Below are 27,551 nucleotides of genomic sequence, written 5' to 3' on the forward strand. Positions count from 1 at the left end.
TACTTTATGATCAAATTTATGCATATATAAATTGAAGTGATTAATAAGAGCTTAAATCATTGCATGAGAGTAACATAACATCTTTAATTGATTGATTTAAATAAATTTACAAGTGTAAAATAAATTTATCTTCAAATAACTACATACAGAAAATGACATTAATATGAAATCATTTAGGATATTTAACAACTTTTTTATTATATTAGATGCCATTATATTTTAAGATAATTATTAAGATAAAATTATTAATTATTTAAAATAAAAAATGTTATAGGTAAAGTCAAGGTATTTTCTATGTCTGTTTTATTTTATGTAGAGACTAATCATTTCTAAGTTTATAGTTGTCCTTATCATCAACGTTGTTCCTAAAGTTTGAACCTGAATTCTCCCGTTAAAAATGTAATATGCCTTACCACTCTACCTAATTTAAATAACTACATAAGAATAATAACATTGTTAAGAATTATTATATAAAGTTGGTTATTTAGCCTCACAATATTCCATTGAAGGTGAATTTTCCTAAACTCGCATGTATGAACTATTTAATTTAGATTTTTTTTAGTTATTGTTTATCGTAAATTTATATAAATTCATATAATGATGCACCGTAACCCATAGGAAGGTTTGAATTTAATATTTCAATTATATAAAATTATTTAATTAAAATAAAATATTATCTTTTTAGCACAATTATATTATTAACTTTGCTGTTATTTCTACTCTTTAAGGTTACTATAATTTTAAGTAAAGTGGTGATAAGGGTTACTCTAATTGAATGGAGTACACTGATCTATTTTGGGTGTAATGCATTTAGGAATAAAGATAACAATTTTTGAACCCGTCTTATTTTTAAGGGTGTTCACTAACTTAGATGTAGCTTAGGTTTGAGTCGCGCTAATTACATTTGTTGTTTGGGTTTTATCCTATTATTGTAATTCACCAAAAACAAAATATAACAATTTTTAAAGGTATGTGGGAACATATAATAAATACTGTGTCCTTCATTTTGAAAATTTTAGACATAAAGAAAGTTATTTCAAGTATAAGAGTGAACTCAAAAAGAAAATTAAATCAATTCCTTGTGTATGTTACAAATCTTTTTTGTTGATGTTTCGCATGATAGATGGTGGTTTGACTCTGAATCAGTAAATTATAATTCTATTACTATATAAGGTTTTATAAAAGTAAGAAACAAAAAAAAGTACTGGGAGAAACATCTATTTTAAAAATCAATAAGAACTTTTGTCGTGAATTTAAACCTTAAAAGAATATTTATCTTACATTTTTGAGAAATTCATTTTGATTTTAAGTTAAATATATATAGTTGAATTTTTAAAACAATATGGCTGCTGTATTCTTAAAGAACAAATAACTTTATGGGATGAGATATGTAGTTTGAAAAACATATATGGAGGTTCTTGGTGTGTTGACGAAAAATGTTATTTCCAAGTGTTTCAAAAATCATTTCAACTACTCGGACAGAGGTTCAGACATTATTTCTTACCGGACTTTTTGTTAATAGCAGCGGAGGAGGTCAAAGGCTTGGAGATTATGTTTATGGGGATTCACTTATTTTCTAATTTGACTCAACTTAGTGTCACTTTCCTTTATTTAGGTCGTGGAGAATGTTTTGTGGCTGACTAGTTTGTTGTTTGTTGTTTTGTCTTTCTTGATTTCTGGGTTTGAGATTGCAGGGTTTTTGGATCTTCAATTGTCATTATTCTTTAACGTGAATACGACCCATATTCTTATCCCAGTTTGGTTTTTGACAAAGGAGTTTGCTAAGTTTTGGATGAGATTTTGTGTTTGGTTTGGCCTAAAGCTTTTCAATTGTAAGGGTGTCTATTTTTTTTATCTCAAATATTTATTGGCATGCCTTGAGGGTTGTGCTTTGGAATTTGATTGGGGTCGAGCTATCTTGATTTATTGATTTTGTGGTGCTTGAGTTTCTTGAATGAAGTTTGGTGTATGTATGGTCTAGTGCTTTGAATCTATATATTTTGTATGCCTTTAAAGCTGATTGTTTAGGTTGCATTTGATAGTTTGTCTACTATTGTTTACTAACCTTTTGAATAGTTTTGCCCGTTTCAGAAAAAGAAGAGAAAATCAATACCACTAACATTTTCTACAAAACAAAATGTATAGGAAGCTAAAATTAAGAACATCTAATAGTATAATAAAACATGTTATTTATATGATTTGGTTGTGAAATTCATTATTTCACCTAAAGATAATATAGTTTTTCACTGAAATTTCAAGTATTTGCATAAATCCATGATAAAATAGATAAAATCAATGGTTAGTTTAGAAAATAATTGAATTATCATTCAGTGTTGTTAAACCTGAAGTTCCAGCCTAGAATTTTAAATTTTTGTTCACTAACAACTCATTTTGATTTGGGGTTTAAACTTGAAGCTTTTCCTGAAAATAATAATTATATATATATAAAAGAATATGAGTTTAGAAAAAGTTTTCAACAATGAGAATACATTTATATTACTAAATTGATATTAAAAATAATTATTAACCATAGATAAAATCTTATCAATAATATTTTTGCAAATCTCTTCATCACTTAGTTTCCCTCTATATTCAAAAAATAATAAAGTAGCTTCTTAAACTAGTTCATTTGATCATGCAAATTACTTATTCTCCCATTCTCAATATGTCTATCTTCAAGTACAGACAACTAGTTTGCAACTTTGACGCATAAATCTCCTCCATTGGTTTTTTTTTTTTTTGTAGACCTTGTAGATATCTATATATTTAACACATTATACTTAATTGCAATTGTACATATAACTTTTGAGTCGAAAGTTGACTTGAAAATTTAGAGTCAAATTTATTAATAACTTCAAAAAGAGGTTACAATCTTTCGATTTCTTTACAAAGAAATTCCTTTGGCTCTTCCCTTCCATTTGAGTTTTTATCCAAAGGTCATCTGACTTGATCTTGGAAAGATGTGGTTGCTTCAAGTATCGTTGAGACTTGATCTTGAAGTTGAGTTTGATGAGATGCTTGCTTGATAATTTGATTTGATTGGATTCAGGGGTCTTTGAGACTTAATATTGAATGAATAATATCCGTTTCAAGGATCGTCAAGACTTGATCTTGAAAACGGGTTTGGACCTCATTTCTTCAATTGATTTGGATCGAAATGTGGCTTTTTTCAAAAACATCTTTTGGCTTCTTCTCCATGGTTGAATTGGATTAGAAGGCAAGTTTTCTTCAGAACATGAATGGTATTCGTTAAAACCTCCTTAAATTCTTTAGTTTCTTTAGAGAATTTTACAAAGTTCCTTTGAACTTGTTGAACTTGTGAAAGTTTAAAATGACGTGGGGTGACCTTATTTTAGAATGACAAATACTTTATTAAAGGAGAATTCTAGTAGAATTTAATTGCTTTATTCCATTGTTCTGCAAGAATTTAAACTCTTTTATTTATTATTTATTTAATTAATTAGAGATAAAATAATCATTTAATATTATCACTTAATTATTTTATTTTAATTAATGTTAATATAATTTTTGTATTATTTATCTTTTAATTAATTAAAGAAAAATAATTATTGACATCATCACTTTAACTTTAACCCACGGCAATTTTAACTTGCTTTGTAATTGGTTGAAAATTTTTCATTAATTTATAAAAAAAACAAATCTAATCATGCCTGCAGCTTTCCTCTATATAATCACTCGCTTTCTTTAATTCTATCAAGCTTTATTTCATCCAAAGCACTATCAAAACATTGTTGCACCAAAAGATCTTGTATGGTACTCTTCCACATAGTGGAATTGCTTTCCCCGTGAAAGAGTGAGATTTCAAATTTAATTGCGATTCACCCTTCATTTCCTCTCGATAAAAATCATTTACCAGTTGTTAGGAATAGGGTGGTAGCATACAAGAAGCATTCAAGAAGAAAGGAATCAAAAGAATAACCAATGACCCAAATTTAACGAGTTTAAACCTTTTTGCCCTACGTCTAAGAACAAAAAATGATATAAAAGTACTCTACTAAAAAACTTCCAACTTTTAACTTTTGAGTGGACAAAGCTGCAAACCCTCTTCACAAATAATATTACTCACCGCACGCACACACACAACTTCTCTAAAATATATACGCTTTCTTTTTCTACTAAAACTTAGGTCTATTACATGTCTAATTTATAGAATTATATTAAAATTCAAACTAAATGTGGATTAAAATACGGGTCAATGTATAACAAAATATTGGATTAGTATTCCATTGGAAATGACAATCATTTTTATGGTGCGAGGAATTTTGTTTATTTCGAATTAATTTTTAACTGTCATTAAATTCTAATAAATTAAGTGAAAAATGATATCTTTAACTATACATCTGAATAAAAGAATTCATATTAATCAATGGAATAATAAGTTTTCAAAATATAATACTTGTATTGTAAAGCCCATATTTGGCCTGGGCCCGAAATAAAACCAAAACATAAACAGTCAAAAAAATAATAGCAGTCCATGTACAACGGGCCAAAATAACCCAAATTATAAAACCCTAAACGGCCCAATGGGGCCCAAAAACTAAACAGCATTAGGGAACCCTAGGGTTCCCTGCCTTCCCTCGCGCCGCAGCTGGCCCATGTGCACCCTTAACGCGCACCACGCCCGATGACGACGCCTTCACCCATGTTGCACCAAAATGGCAAAGCTTTCTGCCAATTGACTCTATAGACATGCAAGCAACATGAAAAAGAAATAGAAGCAACGTAAAAGAGCAGAAACAGTGAAAAAATAAAAAAAAAGAGCACTGGTGTTTCGGCTTTATAAGCCAGAAACCAAACGATGTAAAGGGGGGAGGATATTGTATGAAAAGATTCGAAAAATAAAAAACAAAAACTTTGAGATGATTACTATTTTTTTTATTTGTTGCCTTGTTTATTTTGATATTTTTTTATTTCTAAGTACAGAAGAACAAAAGAAAGGAAAGGGGGTTTACCTGCGTCGCGCCGGAGGAGGAGAAGCCAAATGGTTTCCCTTCGGTTCTAGGGTTCGTGGCCACCTTTCAAAGGATTCAACCTTGAACCCGGGTTATAGGGGTGACGAGCTTTAAGCGGGGCTAAGAAAGGCCCGATTTTGCACCTCTTTCCGTCGCTTGTGGCGGAGCTACGGCGGAGGTGCGCCGGAGTTCTCGAGAGAGAGCTTTCTCTCTGTTTTTTTCTGAAAATAAGGGATAAAATATTTTTTTGTTGATTTTTTTTGTATTTATAAGGTGTAAAAAATGGCGTCGTTTTGGACCTTAGCATCAGTGGCCAAAACGGTGCCGTTTAGCATAAAACCCAGGGCCGACCCGAGTCCGACCCGGAGATCAGATCCGCGTGTTTCCATACTAATGGGATATTTTCTTGGAGAGTCCTTTCGCTTCTCTCATGGTTTTCGATTCTGTCCTTTTTTTATTTTTCTATTTTACCACATAATTTTAGTTCTCTTTCAATTTAGTCCTTCGTATGCTGCCCCCTAGCGTATGACGCGTGCGCAAATTTGGGTTTTATTGCCTATTTGGACCCCGTCAGTTGTCACGCATATCATTTTGGTCCTTTTTTTCTTATATGTTACTGATTTTCCCTAAAAACTTTGTTTTGTTTCATTTTAGTCCTCCATTTGTTATTTTAATTATTCTATTACTAAATTAATTATTTTAATACTGTCATTATTATATAATATCACGAATATTATATTATTATTACTATTATTACCAGGTACTTATGTACACCTTTTAATTCCAACTTTTATAACATGTATATATATACATATCTTTTATAATATATATAAATACATGCACATATTTTACAATTCGTACATACACACATATACATCCTTTATGTTTTTACATGTATAAATATGTTTTTATAATATATATGCATATACATATACATATATATTTTATAACTCATACATATACACACGTATATATGTCTTTTATATTTTATAACTTCAAAATATATACATATATGCTTACATTTTTATGATATATACATACGTACATATTTTTAATTTTTATAAATGAGTATCTACACTTACTTTTATATTTTTATTTCATAATTCTTACATACATATATATATATATGTATATATACATACTTACATATATTTTTATATTTCATAATTTTAAAACATATATACATACATATATGTCCTTTTATATTTTTTAATTTCATTCATTCTCTTTATTTATTTATTTACGTTCTCATTAGTATTTTAAAAGAATGTTTTAGCTTTACTTGCTCATATACTTGTTATTTTGCATGTCATTAATCTGTCCTTTTTTATTCATTTATTTTTATTATTGTTTCTTGTATTATTTTTATACTATCGCATTCATTATTGCTTTGTACGCGTATTAATATCGAGTTTCATTTCTACTATTTCATGTTAGATTAGTTTTATTCAATGCATAAATTATGATTTTTGAATAAGCAAAGCCTCATGTTTAGATTCGAGAAGTTCGTACCCTAACTTACTGAGTTTCGATTTTCACAATAAATCTAAATACACGAATATTTTCAAATTCAAGTTTTAAACAATCTGGGGAATTAAGAAAAGATCGTGTCCTAACTTACTGGGCATGATCCCTTTTTTAAATCCGAGATAATTAAATATCTTTTAAATAAGTAAATTTTTTGCATCCATTCGCGCATCGAGAATTCAAGACATTTTGTCCTAACTTACTGGATATAATTCTCTTTCTTGATTAATGTGAAATATGCCATTTTTTCCCAAAATTTTCAACATTTCAATAAAGGATCGTATTTTAAATCTCTTTAAAGTTTTCAATCTTCGACACTAAGACATTAATTAATCAATTAGGTACCAATTTTGTGCGTTACGAGGGTGCTAATCCTTCCTCGTATGTGACCGACTCACGAACCTGTTTTTCTGAATTTCGTGGACCAAAATTTTTGTTTTAATAAAATCAAATCGTTTATTAAAAACAACCACTTTTCAAGGTGACCCAATCACACCTCATCAAAAAGGATTGGTGGCGATTCCCATATTCGTTTTCATTTTCGAATCCAAGTCGACCCCGTTTTCACAAAAAAATGGTGTCAACATATATATCTTTATTTAAAAAGATAGAAAAGAAAACTAGAACATAACCCTCAAATTAGATAAACATGCAATCAGTTTACCTATATTATATACATAGTTAATTGGGATCATCTTACCAAGAAGAGGATTACATGTATCCTTTAATTAAGCTACGTATTTAGTCATATATAATTAACTCTTAAAAAGTTGTAATTAAAGCCTTGAAAGCAATGGCTAATTTTTACCACATTAGAAACCTCTTATCAAGTTCCAACTTTATTTTGAGTTTGAAAAACGAAAAGAGAAGAGGGAGAAGAGATGATTGCCAAATATTACCTAGCTATATCTTTTTATTATTTTTTCACATCAATTGATGATACCTAATTCACTTCATAGAAAAGGGATAGAAGTAAAGTTGTGTCAGTGGCCATGATTTCATCAAATATGGGCTCAAGGATTTGGCAATGGCATCATTAAGATTTAGTAGGATGCAAACATGATGATATTTGAAATAAATAAATAAATAAATAAAAGGAGGGTTGGCTTCAATAAGACCCCACTGAGCCCACCCCTGTTCGGCTCATGTTCGGCTCATGTCAAAGTTTTGTCTTTCTTTTCTAATTTTTCATTGTTTGACAAAACACAAAGATATCTCCCATTATCTAATTAAAACTTTTGAAGCTTTCAAATTTAAGTTTCATTAATACATGTCAATGGAATTGATAAGGAAAGATTAAAAATATTTACTCTTTACCACATAGCTCAATTTCTAAACTTCTTGAAAAATAAACAAAAAAATTTCAATAACAGTGATTTCTTTGATGAGTAGAAGATATTGATCTAAATGTATAATGCTCGATTTAGTCTTTCAATTATACTTATTTTTCTATTTTAATATTTTTCAACTCAATTTTTGTAATACCACTAAAAAAGCTTCTTAATATGTGGCACCAATCAAAATATGCCACATGATACATTCTTACCAATTAAATAGCGATATATAATATTCATCATTAATGAAATTAAAAAGATATAACTTTCTTTAAAAAATTAAATATTTTAGAAAATATACCATTGACTTTAACTATTGTTGACCCGCCTTGACCGAGCATTGATCAAATTTCTATTACAAATTCTTAATATTTTAAAATGATAAGAATTTTTATAGGAAATATATATTTTCTTTTTGCAATTTTTTAAATTATTGCAATTTTTCTAGAATTTTTATTTTTTTAATCTTTTAATGTTTCAAAGTTTAACTTTTTCAATAGAATTTATATTTTTTGAGTTAATTTTTTTCAATCCTTTTGAAACTTCTATATATTGTTTTGAAATTATTTGATTTCTTTTATATATTTTGGGATGTTCTGAATTTTTTTTTTAATTTATTAAAATTTTCTAGAGTATGTATTTCTGGATACTTTGAGCTTCTTTTAGTAATTTTCTACATTTTAATAATTTTTTTACCAATTTTTTATATTTTTCGAATTTTTATATATTATTTTTTAGAACTTACATTCATATGTTTAAATATTTTTTGAGATTTTATTTTATAATTTTATAATTTTGAAAATTTGAAATATTTATATTTTATATATAATGTTTTCAAAAATTTTATATAATATTAAAATAAATAAAATAAGGTAACGTGGCGCATTCTAATAACATCACTTGTCATTTTACTTTACGGCACGTTTGATTCACTAGAATAAAATAAAATTGTAATGGAATAGAGTTGTAATTGAATATAGCTATAATCAATAATTCAATTGTTTGGTTGAATAGAATAGAATAGAGCTATAATAGTATTCCCGTGTTTGGTTGAATTGAATAGATTTGTAATAGCATAAGAAAAAAAGCTAAAATGATCAGAGTACCCTTAGCATAATTTTTTTAGATAGATGATTATTGTTATTAAATTTTAATAGGATTATTATTAAATATAATTTAATAATAAATTAATAAATTATTTTTTAATATAACTATTATTAAATATAATTTAATAAAAATAATATATAATTTAATAATATTCTTAATATAATTATTTTTATATTAAAATATTTTTTATTTTTATATAAAATTATATTAAAATATTTTATTTACTACATTTTAAAGTAATACACTATTATTTGAATCCATTGTTTCTCATGTTATGTTCATTATAGTTGACACTCAACAAATACATTCTAAAAGCTTATTTATTAATGAATTTAAAATCTTTAAAATATATACGTTTTATTCTTACTATTTACGCCTTCCATTTTTTTTAAAAAAATAATTAATATTAATTGTTAAAAAAATGTTAAAAATTTATATTTTATATATCAAAATATTAATAATAAGCCAATAATAAATTATTTTCTTTTATATCCTTACTAAAAAAATATAATATTAATAAATTTAAACATTATATAAATACATATTTTATATCATAACATCACGTCTAAAGTAATGTTTGATCTATCAAAAGTACTTTTTGATAGCAAACTAAACACTTTTAAACTAAATTCTTTAAAGTATTCGTCTTCTTTTGTAATATCGCCGTTCCGAATTGTGTTGTAAAAAAAACAATTTGCTCTTTACTTTAATATAAATGTACTAATTTGTCTATTTCTTTAATAGAGATCAAAATACAATGACTCGTAATATAAGAGCATCCATGATAGTTCTACCTTTAGGCAATCTCACAACCAGTAATGAAAGCTTTCCATGGTCGAGTTTTACAAGCTAATCCAATGTTAGACTTTATGCCTATACCTGTTACCAAGTTCTACACCAAGTAAAAATTGTCCTCAACAAAGAAAAGGTGCAATCCTTATTTTCCTTTATTAGCAACTTCCATGAAAGAACAAAGAGAGCCTTTAAAAAAAATTATGGGGCAAATAAAAAAAATATTTCACCTCAATTAAACAAGGAATGACTAAAAATAGTTATCACATTTTTTCACTTTATTCTTTTTTAAAATGAAAAATTATTTACATAAAAGGGAAGATGACAACACCATAAAAGTCAACAACACATTAAAACTTCAAAAATCTTTTTCAGTCTACTATACTCTTACCAAAATGAGCTTTTTTTTAAGCTCTCAAGGCTTGCGTGCCAAAGTGATGCAATCCCAGCCGCATCATGTTACGACACAACTCGATGCCATCGATATTGGCCCAAACTCAATGGGCCCAAGTGCAAAATGAAGCTTTTAATTTTAGTTTGTTAATTTGGTTGCTGGAATAAGGACTTTGATTTATTTATTTTAGTTACTTTAGTTATTATAATATGAGTCTTTAACTATGTCTTGTTTATTAAATGCATCTTGAATTAATGTCTTGCATTATTGATCTACATCTTTTAATTATGACATGCATTATGTGTTCTGTATTTAATAAAGTCATGCATTATGTTACTCTCATGTTAGTTAAGATTGCATCATAAATTATGTCATGCATTATGTAACTCCCATGTTAGTTAAAGTTTGCATCTTTTAATGAAGTCATGCATTAAGTAATTCATTGTTCATTTAGTTTACATCTTAATTAAACCAAGTATTTAAGCGTCTTAGTTGTTAAATATGTTTGAATTTTTTTATATTTAATTTGGTTGTTACTTTTTAATGCATAAGTTATAGTGTGTTTAATTTTTCTTAAATAAATTGATTGTGTGATTGTTGTAGGAAAGTCCAAAAGGCTGTCACATATTTAAAGCTATAATAGGGTTGTTCATTTGCCAAGAAGAATCAAATGCTATCACATTCAATTGGCTGTCAAGTTTTGGCATAAAAGAGTATGCATTTTGTCACTTAATTGCTGGAGCATATTTGGAACGTTTTTGGGGGATATTGTAGCACTCAAAGTTCATTGTGGTCACTTTTCAAATGGACCAAGAGTGGCTCTTCAAGTCTAATCGGTTTCATGCACTCAAAGCTAGTTATGGTGCCAATTAAAGAGATGAATACACAAGCATTAAGGCATTTGGTTAAGGGGAAAATGAAGGGACATCAAACAGCACATTTAAAGGACCATTAAGCCTTCATCAAGTGAAAATGCATGACTTTTTAGCTATGCATGAATCAAGTGAAAAGACATGACTCTTTGGCTGTCCATTAAAAGTTATAACCGAATTTAAATATTTTAATAACTTTAGTTAAATGCTGAAGGTGAAAGATCACAAATAGGCATTTGAACAGTCATAATAATGCCTATAAATAGATTGTAAGAAGACATTATTTTTTTAGACAATACACTTTGACATTTTATGAATTTTAATTCATTTGTGAGTTTATTCAACTCTCTAAATTCGTTTAAGACTCAAGTTGACTTATCTAGCATAGCTAATGGCATCTTCTTTGTTTCTTGGAACTTATCACTCAATCTGAATGTGGCGTTCACCCCATTAATACATTTGGTTGCTATTTTCCTAAATAGTGGGTCAAGGTCCTATTTCAATCACCTATCCACGTTTAAGTGTCCTATAAGTCTTGGGTCAATACTCACTTTAGTATTGGTTCATTCTTCACTCTTAAATTCTATTTCCATTCCACCCTCAACTATCCACTTAATTACCTTGTTACTTGTCCACCAAAACTCCATTATCCATTTCCTTAACCATTTTCATTGTTTTTCCGAATTCCATACTTAAACCTATTTTCTCCATCTAACCTTAACATTTATACCTATTCGAAACCTTTTGTTTAAAGCCTAGACTTAGCCAAATTCCATCAAACTCCGAATTGAACGAGACTTTTCCATTTTATGATCGGGCAATCTAAACAACTCGAATCATCAAAAAGGTGAGTTCGTATCATTTGGTATCAAAGCTAGCTAAAATCAAAGAGTACAGACATTCATGAAGTGCCGGAGTAAGTATTTAAAAAAATCAAAAAAATTTCAAAAAAAAATTATTATTTCATGTATAAGTGATCGTACAAGTGCTTTTGAATGTATTCATCTTGAAAAAAAGGAAGAAGTGTTGAAGTGTGTATTTATTTTCTTTGAATTCTCGATCCATCAAAAATCATATTTTACCATCATTAAACACCAATATGCCACACATCATTACCATATTGTTTCTTTCAGCCAACCTTGCACCTATTCATCATTACCCTTGTAAACCCATTTGAAGCCAACCCCTAGATTTGCTTGTAAGTCTAAACGAGTCGATTACGAAGTTCGAGAGGCAAAGCGAGTGGCAAAAAGGCACGAGTGTTGAGAGAGCATTCGAGTGTAGAAAAAGCCAGTTAACGAGTGCAAACACGAATGTGACTGCCATCTAATTTTTCTTTGTGAGTAAAACGTGAGGTTTTGTGGTGAGGCATTTAATTTCTATTTCGTTTTAATCACTTTTCTTTTCAGCAATAAAATCATGTTTCGAGAAGAGTTTTCAAAATCAGAATTCCAATATGTGATGCAAAAGATGCTTAGAATGGTGAAATCTAAATTTGAAAAATGGCTTGAACGATTGGACCAAGTGGAGGAAAGAGCCAGAAGAAAGAAAATTTCATGAAGTCAAGGGATGGAGATAAGATCATCACGGAAGCACACATCCAATGACTATTCGAGAAGAGTTTCTTATCCTGATTCCTATTCATCAAGGAATTCAAGTCGAAATGAGACGAGTTACAAGTTTGAAACCTTTCAAGGTGTTAAGCGAGAATATAGAAATTTCCCTCATGAAGAATCAATCTCAAAGAGATGATCGTCATCTGTATGAAGAGCCCTCTTCTTATTCTCAACAAAAATTTTCTCATTTTGATTCCTTCTTATATTCTTCCTGTTGTAATGAAATTAAAACAAAATGTGTGAAAGAAAAGAAAATTGAAAAAGAAAGTGAGTTTGGAGAAAGAAAAGAAAATGAGCGAGAAGCGAGTGTCATTGAATTTTCAAAAATAAAAGACACTATGGAAAAAGAACGAGAGTTTAAAAATGGGATTGTATAATTAACGAGTGTCGTGGAAAACGAGAGAGGATTTGAAAAAGAGTTTGAGAAAGAAACGAGTGAAAAGAAAGAAAGTGAACAAGAAAAAGCAAGGAGTATTCTTACTAACCATCTTGTGAGTCCTCCTTGTATTGTTTCTTCTTTTCAGGTTCCTCGAAATTCCATTGACAAATTTCAACTTCAATACCTTTCTGATGAGAGACGATTCTGATTGATCGAGAAAGGTAAGGATCTAGACGACCCTAGTTCACCTACGCCAAAAGGTAAGTAAGGTATGAGTTTTGAAGTTTTCCAGTCACATAAGCATCATTCAATTATTGATCAAAACATTGTTGACTATTTGGACTTAGAAAAGCAATCGTACTTTGATGTGGGTAATTGTTCTTCTTTGAATAGTAATGATTTGTTTGTTTCAAATGGTGATAATTTGCATCCTTTGATCTGTTGTGCGAAACCCACATGAGTGTACAAAGCTGTTCGAATGAGGCTTGTGACATATGAATGCTTGAAAATATGCATGCCTAAATTCCCTTTGATTCACTTATATGATAAAACATTGACATGTAAAATGCCTAGTTCATTTGCTTGTGATGGAGGTGTAACGTTTCTGCTTTGTTGTGTAAATTCTACATGCTTGTGTAAGTTTGATCAAGTGAGACTTGAGTTTTATGATTGTTTGAATGATTGCATGATCACATCTTCTTTGATTAACATGAACGGGACATTGGAAACCAAGAAACTCTTGTTCCATGATGAATCGATTGACCAAGCTTGTGTGTTCAAACCTAGAATTTGTTATTTTGGTTCGATATGTGGTGAACTCAAGCAATCTAAATTTTGTGTGAATCATTTATGTTTATTTATTATTTGGCCATTGACTCAGGAAACGAAATTTAGAGATTCTGATCATAATTTAAAATCGTTCCTTGTTCATTCTATGTTGCTGGTTATAAATTTCTTGATTCATCATGAAAAGGTAAGGCTCATTGATGTTTTTGAATCACGACAATTAAATTTGAATGTTGTTGAGAAAATTTCTGGTGACATAGTTTTCAAAAGACCTCGTTATTTTGCTTTGGCTAATTTTCTTTCTCTGTTTGTTGTTGATAATTTTATTTTAAGTGGAGGCATGAAGAGTTGTTTACTCAAAGTGATTTACGTTGAAAAATCTGTTAATGACATTGGATTAATTCAGCCTGTGCAAACTTTGGATGTACGTGATAGCAATCATTCACATAAAAAGCTTGATTTAATTTATTATGATGGTTATGTGAAGTCGTTACATCTTTCTATGAAATTCTCAAGTATGTGCATGCTTGTTTGGATGAATTTTAATATGTTTGATTGTTTGAATTTATTTATGCCTAAATCTTATTTATTTGACATGTGGGATTTATTAGTGACAGCGGCATTCTTACTGTATTGTGATCGAAACCAAGTTGTTAAGCCCGGAGTATGTTTTCATAAGTTGTTGATAAATGAAGCTAAGCACCATGAATTTATTCTGCATAAATGTGTTAAAACCTTTCATTTGCTCATAATTTTATCACTATGTTCGAAAACAAAGCACGTGAATTCCGATGGCTTGCGAAGTCAAAATCAAATCTTTGATTCCGGAGGTTGTACTATATTATGGTTTAAATGATTTGAGCGTGTTTTGCATGGTTATGACTTTCAATTGCTTCATGTTCTTTCTACAACACCAGTCAAGAAACTTTCAAGTCAAACTGAAATGGTAAGAGAAAACCTCGTTTTTGATCCCGGTGATTATTGTTTTTTATTATTGTTCAAGGGATTTGAACCATGGAACTTTGATTGTCGAGAATATAATCATCGAATACTTTGTGATTCTGGTATATTACCATCGAAGAGATTTTTGATTCATCAAGAAATGGTAAAGCCAACTCATGTTTTTGATCCCGACATTGTTTCATTTGTTCAATTTTTGAATGAGATTTCAGAAAATTCTTTTGAGCGTATAATTTCGAGTGTCACTAACCTATTTCATTCTTGTGTAGGTGACACTTTGCAATGGTTTCCTCCCAAAGAGGGAAGGCATGAAAATAACATGTTTCCTTTTCGGACCAACTGTGGTTCTCAGGTTTTTGGAAACGAATCTGTCAGGTTCATGAGAAAAAGGGTTCGTGACCTTAACAGATTTTTCTCGAGCAAATGGCCTGATTTGAAGACAAATCGTCTTCAAGAGGGAGGGTATGATGCGATCCCAGCCGCATCATGTTACGACATAACTCGATGCCACCGAGATTGGCCCAAACTCGAGGGGCCCAAGTGTAAAATTAAGCTTTTAATTTAGGGTATGTTTGATTGCCAGTAAAATGTTTTCCGTAAAATGATTTCTGGAAAATGTTTTACTTTTCTGTAAAATGATTTAGTAGAAAATATTTTCTACTGTTTGGCAGATTTCCTGAAAATATTTTTCGGAAAAGTTGTTTTTACATATATTAATATATATTAATAAATTTTTATATTTTAAATTATTTTTACATATATTGCAATGATTTATTTATAATAATACTCAATTATTAAGCTACAATATTAATCGTTATAAGTTGAAAAAAACTAATATCAAATAAATTATTTGTAATTGTGTTAAAAAAACAAGTTACTGGAAAATCGATAAACAGAAGCAATTTTCTACCGGAAATGAAGGAAGGAATGAAGGAGGCGATAGAGAGGAGAGCACAGAAAATGTCTTACGAAAATTGAAAGGGTAAGACATTTTCCCTAAAATGTAACCCATTTTCCCTTGTTTTGGAGTTCATTTTCCAAATGGAAAATGTTTTCCGCCAATCAAACGCTGGAAAAGTTGGAAATGATTTTTCGGAAAATCAATTCCGTCAATCAAACAGACCCTTAGTTTGTTAATTTGGTTGCTGGAATAAGGACTTTGATTTATTTATTTTAGTTACTTTAGTTATTATAATATGAGTCTTTAATTATGTCTTGTTTATTAAATGCATCTTTAATTAATCTCTTGCATTATTGATCTACATCTTTTAATTATGACATGCATTATGTGTTGTGTATTTAATAATGTCATGCATTATGTTACTCTCATGTTAGTTAAGATTGCATCATAAGTTATGTCATGCATTATGTAACTCCCATGTTAGTTAAAGTTTGCATCTTTTAATGAAGTCATGCTAAGTAATTCATTGTTCATTTTGTTTACATCTTAATTAAACGAAGCATTTAAGCATCTTAATTGTTAAATATGTTTGAATTTATTTATATTTAATTTGGATGTTACTTTTTAATGCATAAGTTATAGTGTGTTTAATTTTTTCTTAAATAAATTGATTGTGTGATTGTTGTAGGAAAGTCTAAAAGGCTAGTCACATATTTAAAGCTAAAATAGGGTTGTTCGTTTGCCAAGAAGAATCAAATGCTGTCACATTCAATTGGATGTCCAGTTTTGGCATAAAAGTGTGTGCATTTGGTCACTTAATTGGTGGTGCATATTTGGAACGTTTTTAAGGGATATTGAAGCACTCAAAGCTCATTATGGTGACTTTTCAAATGGACCAAGAGTGACTCTTCAAGTCTGATAGGTTTCATGCACTCAAAGCTAGTTATGGTGCCAATTAAAGAGATGAATACACAAGCATTAAGGCATTTGGTTAAGGGGAAAATGAAGGGACATCAAGCAGCAAATTTAAAGGACCATTAAGCCTTCATCAAGTGAAAATGCATGACTTTTCAGCTATGCATGAATCAAGTGAAAGGACATGACTCTTTGGCTGTTCATTAAGAATTATAAACGAGTTTAAATATTTTAATAACTTTAGTTAAATGCTGAAGGTGAAAGATCACAAATAGGCATTTGAACAGTCATAATAATACCTATAAATAGATTGTCAGAAGACATTATTATTTTTTAGACAATACACTTTGACATTTTATGAATTTTAATTCATTTGTGAGTTTATTCAACACTCTAAATTCATTTAAGACTCAAGCTGACTTATCTAGCATAGCTAGTGGCCTCTTCCTTGTTATTTTGAACTTATCACTCAATCTGAGTGTGGCGTTCACCCCATTGATACATTTGGTTCCTTTTTTCCTAAATAGCGGGTCAAGGTCCTATTTCAATCACCTATCCACTTTTAAGTGTCCTATGAGTCTCGGGTCAGTACTCACTTTAGTATTGGTTCATTCTTGACTCTTAAGCTCTATCTCCATTCCACTCTCAACTATCCACTTAATTACCTTGTTACTTGTCCACCAAAACTTTATCATCCATTTCCTTAACCATTTTCATTGTTTTGCCAAATTCTATACTTAAACCTATTTTCTCCATCTAACCTTAACCTTTATACCTATTCGAAACCTTTTGTTTAAAGCCTAGACTTAGCCAAATATCATCAAACTCTGAATTGAACGGGACTTCTCCATTTTACGATCGGGCAATCTAAACGACTCTAATCATCACCAATGCGAGTTTGTATCACAAAGCAAGTTAGATCTGGGACTCTTGTAAATGGAATTTGTATTGACCTCTCAAAAAATGGTAAAGAGGGATTTCGGGTGCCACTCATGTTGGATGAGTGTGCTTGCGTTGCCAGCATTGTTCACCCGTGTCTTTAATTGTGGTTAATGAATCCAATACATGTTGTGTACCCACGGTGATGGTGTTCACATTAGTAAAGAAGCTATAGGTCACCTCAGCAGCAACAATAGTGTTGGACGATGGATTCACAATATGGTAGTAAGATGCATTAATTGAATCACCCTTTTCATTCCTGCATTAACAAACAAGGTATTAAACTTGAGATTATATCATTTGGAATGTTCATCTGTAGATAAGTGTATAGAACATAACCACATGCAGAGCCAAAAAAGCAATGAGGTTGGCATTGGTGAAGCTCAATCCCACGTTGCATTTGGTGAAATTACCAGTTTTCTTGTTGAATGAGATATAGATACTAGTGCAAGAACATTAGTTTCAAGTACACCCGAGAAGTTAACTATCAGGTTGGCAGTTAATTCAATGCTTGAACTTATCCCAGCATACTCATACAAATACTGAAGTTCAATATGGTATACACAAAAGCGAAAAATAGACATGTGTAATAGTAACTCAAAACAGACATAAGGATTCATGACCCTTAACTCAAAATCCTCAACACATGGTATTTTATCCGGTTGGCCATACACAGTTGCAGAGGATGAGAATACCATCTACTTAGTAAAAATGTGTGATTACGTATAACACCAAAGTAAAAGAAGAATAAGGGTGCAATTACATTTTCTAATGGTGTTCGTGTTTACTAACACCTGAAAATTTTGGTGGAATTGAAGCAGTACAAGCAAAAACTATTTTTTTTTTTGGCATAAAAGCATTGACATGTAATAAACTCCTTGATTTTAGCAAATAGGAACAACAATTATACTAATTTAACATCTTCCTTAGATAAAATCATAGAGATGAAATTGACCTTCTTCGAATACTTGAACAAATAGGAACAACTCAACAAGAAATTCTAGCAATTATACTAATTTAACACCTTCCTTAGATCAGTTGAAATACAACTATGAAACCAAAAAGGTACCATACAGAGAAAAACAAAGAGTTTTAAAGACATTCTCATACCTTTTTGCAATTATATTTGGCCATGATCTCATACGGATTGATAGTGCCAATGAAATTATTGTCAAAATACTGACGAGGGTTATCAAAACTCTCCCCAATAGCCTTAAGGCTAGCAAAATGTATGACAACATCAAACCTAAGCCAATTATTACAGGTGAAATCCAATTCAACGCTAGTCAAATTACATTCATTGTAAGTCATTTGCAAGTATAATCCCAAATGACACTGTAAAATGACAATAAATTAATGGACCATTGTGATGCAAACAATAAACCAAAAAATATTATAGTATATATTCAGTTGGCAGTACTTTGTTTTAGAGAAAAGCTTGACCAAGTCATCCCTATTCCTCGAATCACCCTGCAACCAAACAAAACCAAAAATATATATGAAAAAGCTTTGATCCCATCATAGATCTTAAAACAAATAAAAACACAAATCTATGATCATCATAATACAATGATACATACAACAAATCTTTCATATTTGGATTAAAAGATGGAAAATATTTTTCTTACCAAGTTGAGCTGGAGTTTTTTAGAGAGCTCAGGAACCACTAATTCCTTAACCTGATCAACAACTTCAATAACAGAGTTATTAAGATTGTTAATAATTAACACTTTAAAACATTCATTGAGTAGTTGTACCACTGTGTGAGTGCCAATGAACCCAGCACCACCAATAACAAGAATAGTTTTCTGTGAAGCATCCATTTGTAAAAAACAACAAAAACAAAGAAAGATTATAAAGTATGTAAGGCCAATAATGATTCTACCAACAGCCTTATCACCGATTTAAATAGCAAAGAAGCACTTGGTCGTCGCTTTCACTTGCAACTCTACAACCAAAGGTTAAGAAAAAAATTAAGAAAAAGGAAAAAAAATATGCTCCATGGAACTAATTAAAACAAAAAAAATAACTATTGCTTTCGCTAAGTTATATATATAATATATACAATCACCTAATTCATCAAACTTCAAATACAAGCTAGAACCAAATCAAGTAATGAAAATTAAAAGAAATTTTCCTATCAGAAAAATGCATTCTAGGACAAAAATAGCAGATGCAAAGCAAAAGAGTAAACTCTTTTGTTACCATAGATTTTGGATTTAGATCAAATCCTTTGCTTTTCCAATACTTTTTTTTTTGTTCTTCTGAAAGTACTGAAAAATATAAATCAAAAGAAAAAACCCAATTCTTATCTCAAATCAAACAAAGTCAAAATGACCCAGAATTTCTGATCCAAAACATTAAACTTTCTAGAAAAATGAAACAAATAAAAGAAAAAAGAACGAACATAAAAGTGGTGAAAATGAACCTAAAACTTTACAAACCAATAGAGATGTTTATTTCAATTCAAATAGAGGCTAGAAAGAAAAATAAAGCAAAAATAAAGCAAAAAAGAGTAAAGAAAGAGGGTAGAAAAATTGGAAAAGAGGAAAATGAAAGGAATGGAGGGAGAAAATGTTTACTTGAAGGATGCTACGATGAAGGTGAGGAGTGCTATGGTCAGAGTTGGAAGAAGTAAATGAGTGACTGCTTGGCTACGTGAGAGCTTTTCTGAGGTGAGAAAGAAGAGGGTAAAGTAGGAATCATTTTTATGGTGATGGCCTCCTTAAGCACCGAATCAGTAATCGGTAGTGAGAAAATGGAATAGAAATCAAACCATTTCACTACATAGGCTCATAATCGAATAATCCTGTAATAGGGTATTCCATTAAACCAAATAGTTGTTTATAGTGGACCACAAAATAGAGTTGTAATGGTTATGCCATTACATTGAACCAAACATAGCCTTAATGTCATGGGCTAAATTGTGTAATGGATGATAGTTTAAAGACTAAAATGAAAAAAATATTTAAATACCAAAAACAATAAAATGGATATAATTCAAATGCATTAAAACTAAATTTACATATATTATTGGGTTTGAATGCCCTTAATGGAAATCCCACTTCCAACGTGGAATAACTATCATCCAAAGGCAATTATCATTTTAATTGAGAATGAGACATTTCTTTCGCTAGTTTATAATAAAAATGAAAAAACAAATGGGCTAATTTCCATTTGTCTTCTTTTCAATTTCACACAAAAAATCAGACAATATTAGTGTTTTTCAAAAAGGATTTAAATTCTACATTATTTTGAGTCAGGATTTAGTGTTGTGGAACAAAAATAATTTATGTGAGCACGAGATGTAACTGTGGTCCAAACATTAAAGTATCAAACATAGTGGATAATGAGTACAAGAATTCATCTATTAATCTAACGGATGTTTTACAAGTGTCCATGGGATCAATTACAAGATTAAACGCTAAAAAGCTTAGAGAAGTTATTAATGGTTTGATAATAGACATTTGGGCCAAGTGTGAATATTATGTGTCACAATTCAAGCCAAATATTGAACTAAATCCTTGCAACGTGTTGAATGTTGACCCATGAACTTATGCGTATTGGTCAAAATGAATGATTTTTTAGTTTTTCATAATGTTTTATTTTAGTTTGTGTTTATTTACTTTTCATTTTATTTAAATAATTACAACTTGTGTTTTGTTGTGTGTTATGTTTTAGTTTCATGCAAATAAATGTATTGTCTAAAGGGAATTGAGTTTTGTTTATTTTTATTTATAACTTTGCAGGTACAAATGGTCACAATGAACAAGTCTTCAAGCATCAAGCATGGACGGACGATTTCAAGTATGGAGCACGGATAGCTTCAATGCATAGAGATGTTTTCTCATTCCAATACATGAGCATGGACAGTTTCAATTCATGAAGACATTTTTTTCTCATTCAAATACATGAGCATGGACGGTTTCAAAGAATGGAGACATTTTCTCATCCAAACACATTTGCATGGGTTGTTTCAAAGCTTGGACGGTTTCCTTATTCAATTTGGACATTTCAAGTATATGTTTATGACCGTTTATGTTATTCCTTTACCTTTTGCACACCTATAAATAGGCATCACTTGTAAGCTTGAAAGGGCAAAAAATCAGTATACAACTTTGTGAGTTTTATTCTCTTTGTTCTTTGAGAGCACATTCTAAACTTATCAATATTTCACTCTTGTGGCGTTCATCCAAATTATGATCTTATCACTCCCCTTTCTCATCCCTGTCTGTGAGTGTGGCGATCACTATATTGTTGGTTCCTATCTCCTTATAGATTGTGGGTCATGGTCTCCTTCTTTAAACTTCCAATTTTGTTTAAACTTTGTGGAAAATGGGTCTTGTTCTTTATAATGTTGGTTCTTTTCTAGGTTTGTTTGGGTTGAAGTCCTATCATCTCATATATTTATTTTAGTATATCAAACTAATCTAGTAATAGTCCAACTTTTTTCTTAAATTTTTTTAATTCAACAATTATTTTGTATGTTAATTTTTATTAGTATAATATTTTTTATATATATAGGAATAATATTTTCTACATTGTTAGTAGAGTTTTTAGACTCCTCAAGTAAGATCAAAGGTTGACAAGTGTTTTATAAGGGTATGTTAAAATATTAAAAAAACACATAATTTTTTAAACTACTTGTGAAATAAGAAAAAGATAAACTGATAAATACTAACTCATATATATAATGATTGATATTAATTTTAAGGTTATTTTGGTGATAAACTACAAGATGTTGATTTCATGCTATCAGAGTTAGGCAATTACCCTTCTTATACCTGGAGAAGTGTATGGGCAATGAAGAAATTATTGCAGGAAGGAATGGCCTAGATAGTGGGTAGAGGTGATTGGATATCCATTTGGCAAGATGCTTGGATTCTTGGGTTAAAGGATCAAAAAATTCAGGATCCAACTAGGGATGTAACAACCCGTTTTTAGTGGTGTCGGAAACAGTGGTTTTGGAATCACAAATTCGACTATTGAGTCCGTAATTTTTATTATTTTATTTATGTGGGTCAAATATAAGTATAATGAATTTTGATTTGGTTAAAATTTGCTAATTGAGAAAATTGTAAAGTATAAATGGTTGGTTTTGTATGTCAAGTGGTTATAGAAAATGAGGTATCGGGACGTTATTTTTATAAACTGAGCCTATAAATATTTTATTAAAAATTGGTTAAGAAATTTTAATATTTAGATAGTTAATTAATTGAAAAAGACTAAATTGTAAAATATATAAAATTTGAATTCTATTTGATAAAAGGATCAAATGCCCACGGAATTCTTAACTAATGGACTTAAATGGTAAATATACCATTTGATTTTATAATGGACGGTTTTGGGTGATTAAATGAATGAAATTTGGATAATTTTTAAAAGACAAATTGGTACTTTGGTAAATTAATAACATAAACTAATAGTAAAACAAAGTGATCATCTTTTTTCTTGAGATATGAAGAATCGAAAACTCCATGGGAGAACTTGGAAGGTTCAGCCAAACATATTCCATGCATGTTGGTGTTTTTTAGGTTAGTTTTTAATGATTTTTATGTTTTTAAGCTCGTACTAGCTTAATCTAGCTAGCTCGACGATCAATTTGTAAAACTGTTAAAAATTTAAGGATTTTCTATGAATGGTTTAAGTGTGTTTGTGGATTTAATTGATATATTGTTAAGCTTGGATGTTAAATAGAAGTATTTTGTTAAGTGATTTTTAGTAATTTTGTTGTTAAAAGAGTAAAATTCATGGGATTTAATGTGAAATTTTGATGAGTATAGGCTATTCAGAAATCCTATAAAAATTGGCTAACCTGAATGTTAGCTAAAAATGGTAATCTGCAGGTTTCGAGTTTAGGGACTAAATCGTATAAAAGGTAAAACATTAGGGTAATTTTGTAAATTTCCCATTGATAAAGTTTATTATTTGAATTAATTATATTAAGTTATTTGAATGATTTAATTGAATAAAAATTATTATTTAGATTAAGAAACGAATCAAACAGATCAAAACCGAGGAAATGCTAAATGTTGGATTAGTCGTCAGCCTCGTTTTTACAATTGTAATTTTCAAGGTAAGTTCATACAAGGATTAAAATCATTATTTTCTATTTTGGATGGATGTAAATAAATATTTATGCTATGTTTAAATTAAATTGATAAAAAGTGTGATAAATTATTATTATAGATCAACTAGGGAAATTAATCAAACTAAAGGATAATTTGAAAATGTGCATTTCATATATGTATAATGGAATGGTATGTTAGACTAAAATCAGAGGATATGAAAAAGTAAATGTCCCGTTTGAATCTTAGAAATTCGTAGGATACAAATGACATGTTATTAGGGATTATACAATTTTAGGTGCTGGTCTTGGATGTCCTACCGATGGTTGAGGTCCTGCATTTGTTGCGGATTTTCCACAGCTCTTATGAGCAGCGTCGTGTAGCTAACATCCCGACCCACAACTTGTGTGAACAGGCCCATTTCACAGCTCGTATGAGCACTATTGGAAAGGTTATGGTTACATAGAAAGGCACACTTTGTGTGAGCATTCCTGAGTATCCGATGTTATTCTATATGGTTCAACGGGTAAATAAAGCTTTACAGAGTATATGATTATATGAAATGATCTATGAACTAAAGTAATGATCTATGAATTAAAGTAAGTATATAGAATATATGATAAGTATAGTTGAAAGAAAATGAAGGTATATGGTAGTCATATAAAAGATGAATGGCGAAATTGAAATGTTTGATATGTTATATGCCTTGATTGGGTTGGATTTATATATGCATTGCTTCATTTACTAACCTTGTGAGGTGTGGTGTATAGGAAAAGGAAATTTGCTCTATGACTAAATGGAATTACTCATGGTTGATTAATTTAATGCATTTGGTAAGTTTAAGTTCCTTTATATGAGCTAATTAAGCACTAGTTGCTTATATAGTTATTTTCTTTGTTTTATAGATCATCAGAAAGCTCGAACGGTTGGAATCAACATCGAAGCACGATCACACTCTCCATCAATCCATTTTGGTAACTTTTGAATATATTGAAATGGTTATAAATGGCATGTATAGGGTTGTTTGTTAAATTGGTATGTTTTGGGCTATGCCAAGTTTTGGTATGCCTTAATACCTTTTGTTAATGGTTGAGAATGGTCTTTTGATATTAGGAAAGAAATGGTTAATTGATTTGTGTGTGGACGATTCAAGTGACATTTTTTCAATGTAATAGAAGTTGACTTTTAGATTATTTACCAGTGTGATGTGGGTAAGCTTATTGGCCTATATGCCTTATTGTGACTTACAAATGTTTATAAATAAGTACGACTTTTAGTCACTTGTGAATGCCTTGTAATTTAGATGGTCTTTGGTTCATTGAGCTATGAACAAAATGTTTAAGTGATATATGTGAGTTTGGTATGTAATAGGACTTTATTGTAGTTTGCAAACTTGGTATGTTTGGGTGATGTTCAGCTTATATATGTAATAATGTCCTAGTTGATGAATTGCAAGTGAAAGTGAAAATATATGGTATGTGACATTTATTTAAGCTCATATGAAAGTAGGCAAAGTATGGTTGAATGCCATGCATTGAAACGATTATTTGGAATATATTATTTATGCTTTATTAATGAACTTGAAATGTTGAATTGAGTTAAGTTGATAGGTTAAATTGTGGTGTCAATTAAAGTTATTTTGGTTAGCCACCTAAGTTGATTTGGTTTGTATGCTTTTGGTATATTTTAAAGTGTTTTAGTCATGTAAAAATGATTGGAAATGGTATGAGTTATTGTGCAATGAAGGGTTAATGTTTTGGCTTGTATTAGGGATAAATTATGCTGCACATGGCTTGGGACATGGGCTGTCACATGGTCGTGTGCCACACACGGTCACCCCACACGACCATGTGTCACTTTATTTTCAAGTGAAAGTTTTACATGGACTGGCACACAGGTTGGGACGCGGCCATGTGACCCAAGTCAGTGAGTTACACAGTTTGACACACGGGCTGGGACACGGCCGTATGTCCCATAGTTCAAATGGCCGCATGACTGTGTGACCCCTGTATTCAATTTTTTCAATATTTTTCTAAATTTTTTGATTTGTTTTGAATTGATCTCTTATTGTTCCCAAACTATTTTTAGGGCCACATAGGCTCGATTTAAGGCCTATAAAAGTATTTATGCTATAATTAAGTTAGATTATCATATGTTAATATATAAATTGCATGTTTATTTTATTTCGATATTAAATGTTCTATTTTATACGGTAATGCTCCGTACCCCTAATCCAGCAATAGAGATGGGTTAGGGGTGTTACAAGGGATCATAATGTAGATAAGGAGGCTAAGCTTATTAAACCTAATATGAGACAGTGGAAGGTGGAACTTGTTACCTCTTTATTCACAAGGGAAGAGGCAGAAGCTATTATGCAAATTCCTTTTACGAGACACTCACGAGAGAATTGTAGGGTATGAAGTGGAGAGGCAACAGGAGAGTATACTGTAAGGAGTAGATACAGAAGGCTGCTGAAAAAGACCTTTAATCTTGATGACGAAACTAATGAAATTACATACAAAGCTTTCCTAAAAAACCTATGGCTTATAGACTTGCTAGTAAAAATCAAAATTACAAACTGGAGGGTTTCCAACAATTAAATTTTGACTTTTAGTAACCTAAAATTTAGATGAGTGTTCAATTTAGATTGGTGCCAATGGTGTAAAAGTGGAGCAGAGGCGCTGGAACATGCCTTTTGAGACTACCCTATAGTTAAAGAAGTTTGGGGTGAGCTAGGATTTCACGGAATTCAGGGGGGTAATGGGAGAAAATTTCAAGCAGTGGATAGGGGAAATGCTTACCAGAAGCTCGTACCATCAGAAAAAGCTTATTTTTTTGTATTTGGGACATATGGATATGATTAAATAAAGCCTTGCATGAGGGGCTTAATCAATCAACAGTACAAACTGTATAGTTTATTAAGGCATATCTTAGTGACTAGGATAGGGTAAATAGTAGAATACTTGAGACATTGGCTTATTTGCAGGCAGTTCAAACGGGGCTAGAGCTCAAGTATAGACAGGTAATAATTGAAGGTGATGCTCTCATTGTTATAAGAAAGGTCCAACGCAAAGAAGAAGACAGATCCATAATAAGCCCTTATATTGTAGACATAAAATCCCTTAAAAAAATGTTCAACAGATGTTGTTTCAAGAAAATATCTAGAAATGGAAATGGAGTTTCACATGCGGTTGTCAGGGAGGGTTTGAATCGAAAAGAGTTGACTTACCTAGATGGAGGAGTACCGGAATCGGCAGCAACAATAGTGGCAGAAGATAGTAGAAGTGTTGAAGGTTTGAGAAATTTTCTGGCATAGGAAAGTTTATTGTAAGGAGTCTAGGGATTCTGATTATTCTTGGTTGCTTGAGGAAGGTAAAGAGACATGTCTAATGAAGCTGGGCATTGGGGCTTTCGAAAAACGAGGCTTAGCTGGAACTTAGTTGTTTTTTTGGTTTATTTGGGCTTAGTAGATTCAATTAATTTGATTTTGACATTTTACGGATAGTTAGTTTGTTTTATTTTGCTTTCAAGTAGGTGTAAAAATGGTTGAACAGACCCTAATTATTTATGAAAGTCCAGAGTATTTCCAAAAAATATCGAAATAAATTAAAAGTTCCATAACAATCCAAAATAACTTATTTACTTAACCAATGCTAATTGTATATATTATACTCTACCATAAAGGTAGTTATATTTTCAAAGCTTAAGGTTACGTATCAATGTATATAGCATTACATATAATTAATAATCTACCTTAATTATATAATTCTAATTGTATATATTATAATCTATTATTGTTTTGCGCATTCTCTTTGGTTCAAATCTAATCGTATGCTGGTAGATCTCCACCCTTTTGTTCTACACATATGTAGTATGTATGTATTTGTATCTTGTTAATGCGTAGCTGTAAACTCAAAATTATATAGGGTTTTTCTATATATTTTTACCATCTTTTTACTTAATAAATATGTTAATCTTGAATAATTGT

The 27,551-nt window shown here is 30.4% G+C and overlaps 2 protein-coding genes across 16 annotated transcripts; one reads left to right on the forward strand and one right to left on the reverse strand.

Moving 5' to 3' along the window:
• Window positions 1-11,471: 11,471 nt before the first annotated feature.
• LOC121223087 (uncharacterized) lies at window positions 11,472-15,674 on the forward strand. Of its 4 annotated transcripts, none has more exons than XR_005920458.1 (2): window positions 11,472-15,306; window positions 15,615-15,674. XR_005920458.1 is itself a non-coding variant. In XM_041104074.1 (2 exons), exon 2 carries the CDS (start codon window positions 13,473-13,475, stop codon window positions 14,634-14,636), a length of 1,164 nt encoding a protein of 387 aa, XP_040960008.1. In that variant the 5' UTR covers window positions 11,472-11,915; window positions 12,409-13,472; the 3' UTR covers window positions 14,637-15,426. The 4 variants fall into 4 exon arrangements, 2 of the variants coding, with proteins under 2 accessions (XP_040960008.1, XP_040960007.1); XR_005920459.1 differs by lacking the exon at window positions 15,615-15,674 and having other exon boundaries at window positions 11,472-14,885; window positions 15,010-15,426; XM_041104074.1 differs by lacking the exon at window positions 15,615-15,674 and having other exon boundaries at window positions 11,472-11,915; window positions 12,409-15,426.
• Window positions 15,675-17,484: 1,810 nt separating this feature from the next.
• Window positions 17,485-27,047, reverse strand: LOC107913667 (bifunctional UDP-glucose 4-epimerase and UDP-xylose 4-epimerase 1). 12 transcript variants are annotated; one of them, XM_041104077.1, is made up of 6 exons: window positions 26,793-27,025; window positions 20,078-20,304; window positions 19,701-19,768; window positions 19,124-19,443; window positions 18,916-18,965; window positions 17,485-17,754 (listed from the first exon to the last, which is right to left on the reverse strand). In XM_041104077.1, the coding sequence occupies exons 4-6, from the start codon at window positions 19,316-19,318 to the stop codon at window positions 17,547-17,549; spliced, it is 453 nt and encodes a 150-aa protein (XP_040960011.1). In that variant the 5' UTR covers window positions 19,319-19,443; window positions 19,701-19,768; window positions 20,078-20,304; window positions 26,793-27,025; the 3' UTR covers window positions 17,485-17,546. The 12 variants fall into 12 exon arrangements, 7 of the variants coding, with proteins under 7 accessions (XP_040960011.1, XP_016697809.1, XP_016697808.1 ...); XR_005920461.1 differs by lacking the exons at window positions 19,701-19,768; window positions 20,078-20,304 and having other exon boundaries at window positions 19,124-19,185; window positions 19,253-19,443; window positions 26,793-27,018; XM_016842320.2 differs by lacking the exon at window positions 20,078-20,304.
• Between the last annotated feature and the right edge of the window lie 504 nt (window positions 27,048-27,551).

This window comes from Gossypium hirsutum, chromosome D11 (assembly GCF_007990345.1).
Source record: "Gossypium hirsutum isolate 1008001.06 chromosome D11, Gossypium_hirsutum_v2.1, whole genome shotgun sequence".
NCBI classification, from domain to species: domain Eukaryota; kingdom Viridiplantae; phylum Streptophyta; class Magnoliopsida; order Malvales; family Malvaceae; genus Gossypium; species Gossypium hirsutum.

What these genes read in the sequence shown, in the direction of transcription:
- LOC121223087 (XM_041104074.1), top strand. Translation starts at nt 13,473, where the DNA reads ATGAGGCTTGTGACATATGAATGCTTGAAAATATGCATGCCTAAATTC.
- LOC107913667 (XM_016842318.2), bottom strand. Translation starts at nt 19,318, where the DNA reads ATGGATGCTTCACAGAAAACTATTCTTGTTATTGGTGGTGCTGGGTTC. An exon ending in AAAAACTCCAGCTCAACTTG is followed by an intron (nt 18,966 to 19,123) that starts GTAAGAAAAATA and finishes GTTTGGTTGCAG; the next exon opens with GGTGATTCGAGGAATAGGGA. An exon ending in AAGCTTTTCTCTAAAACAAA is followed by an intron (nt 17,755 to 18,915) that starts GTACTGCCAACT and finishes TTGTTAATGCAG; the next exon opens with GAATGAAAAGGGTGATTCAA.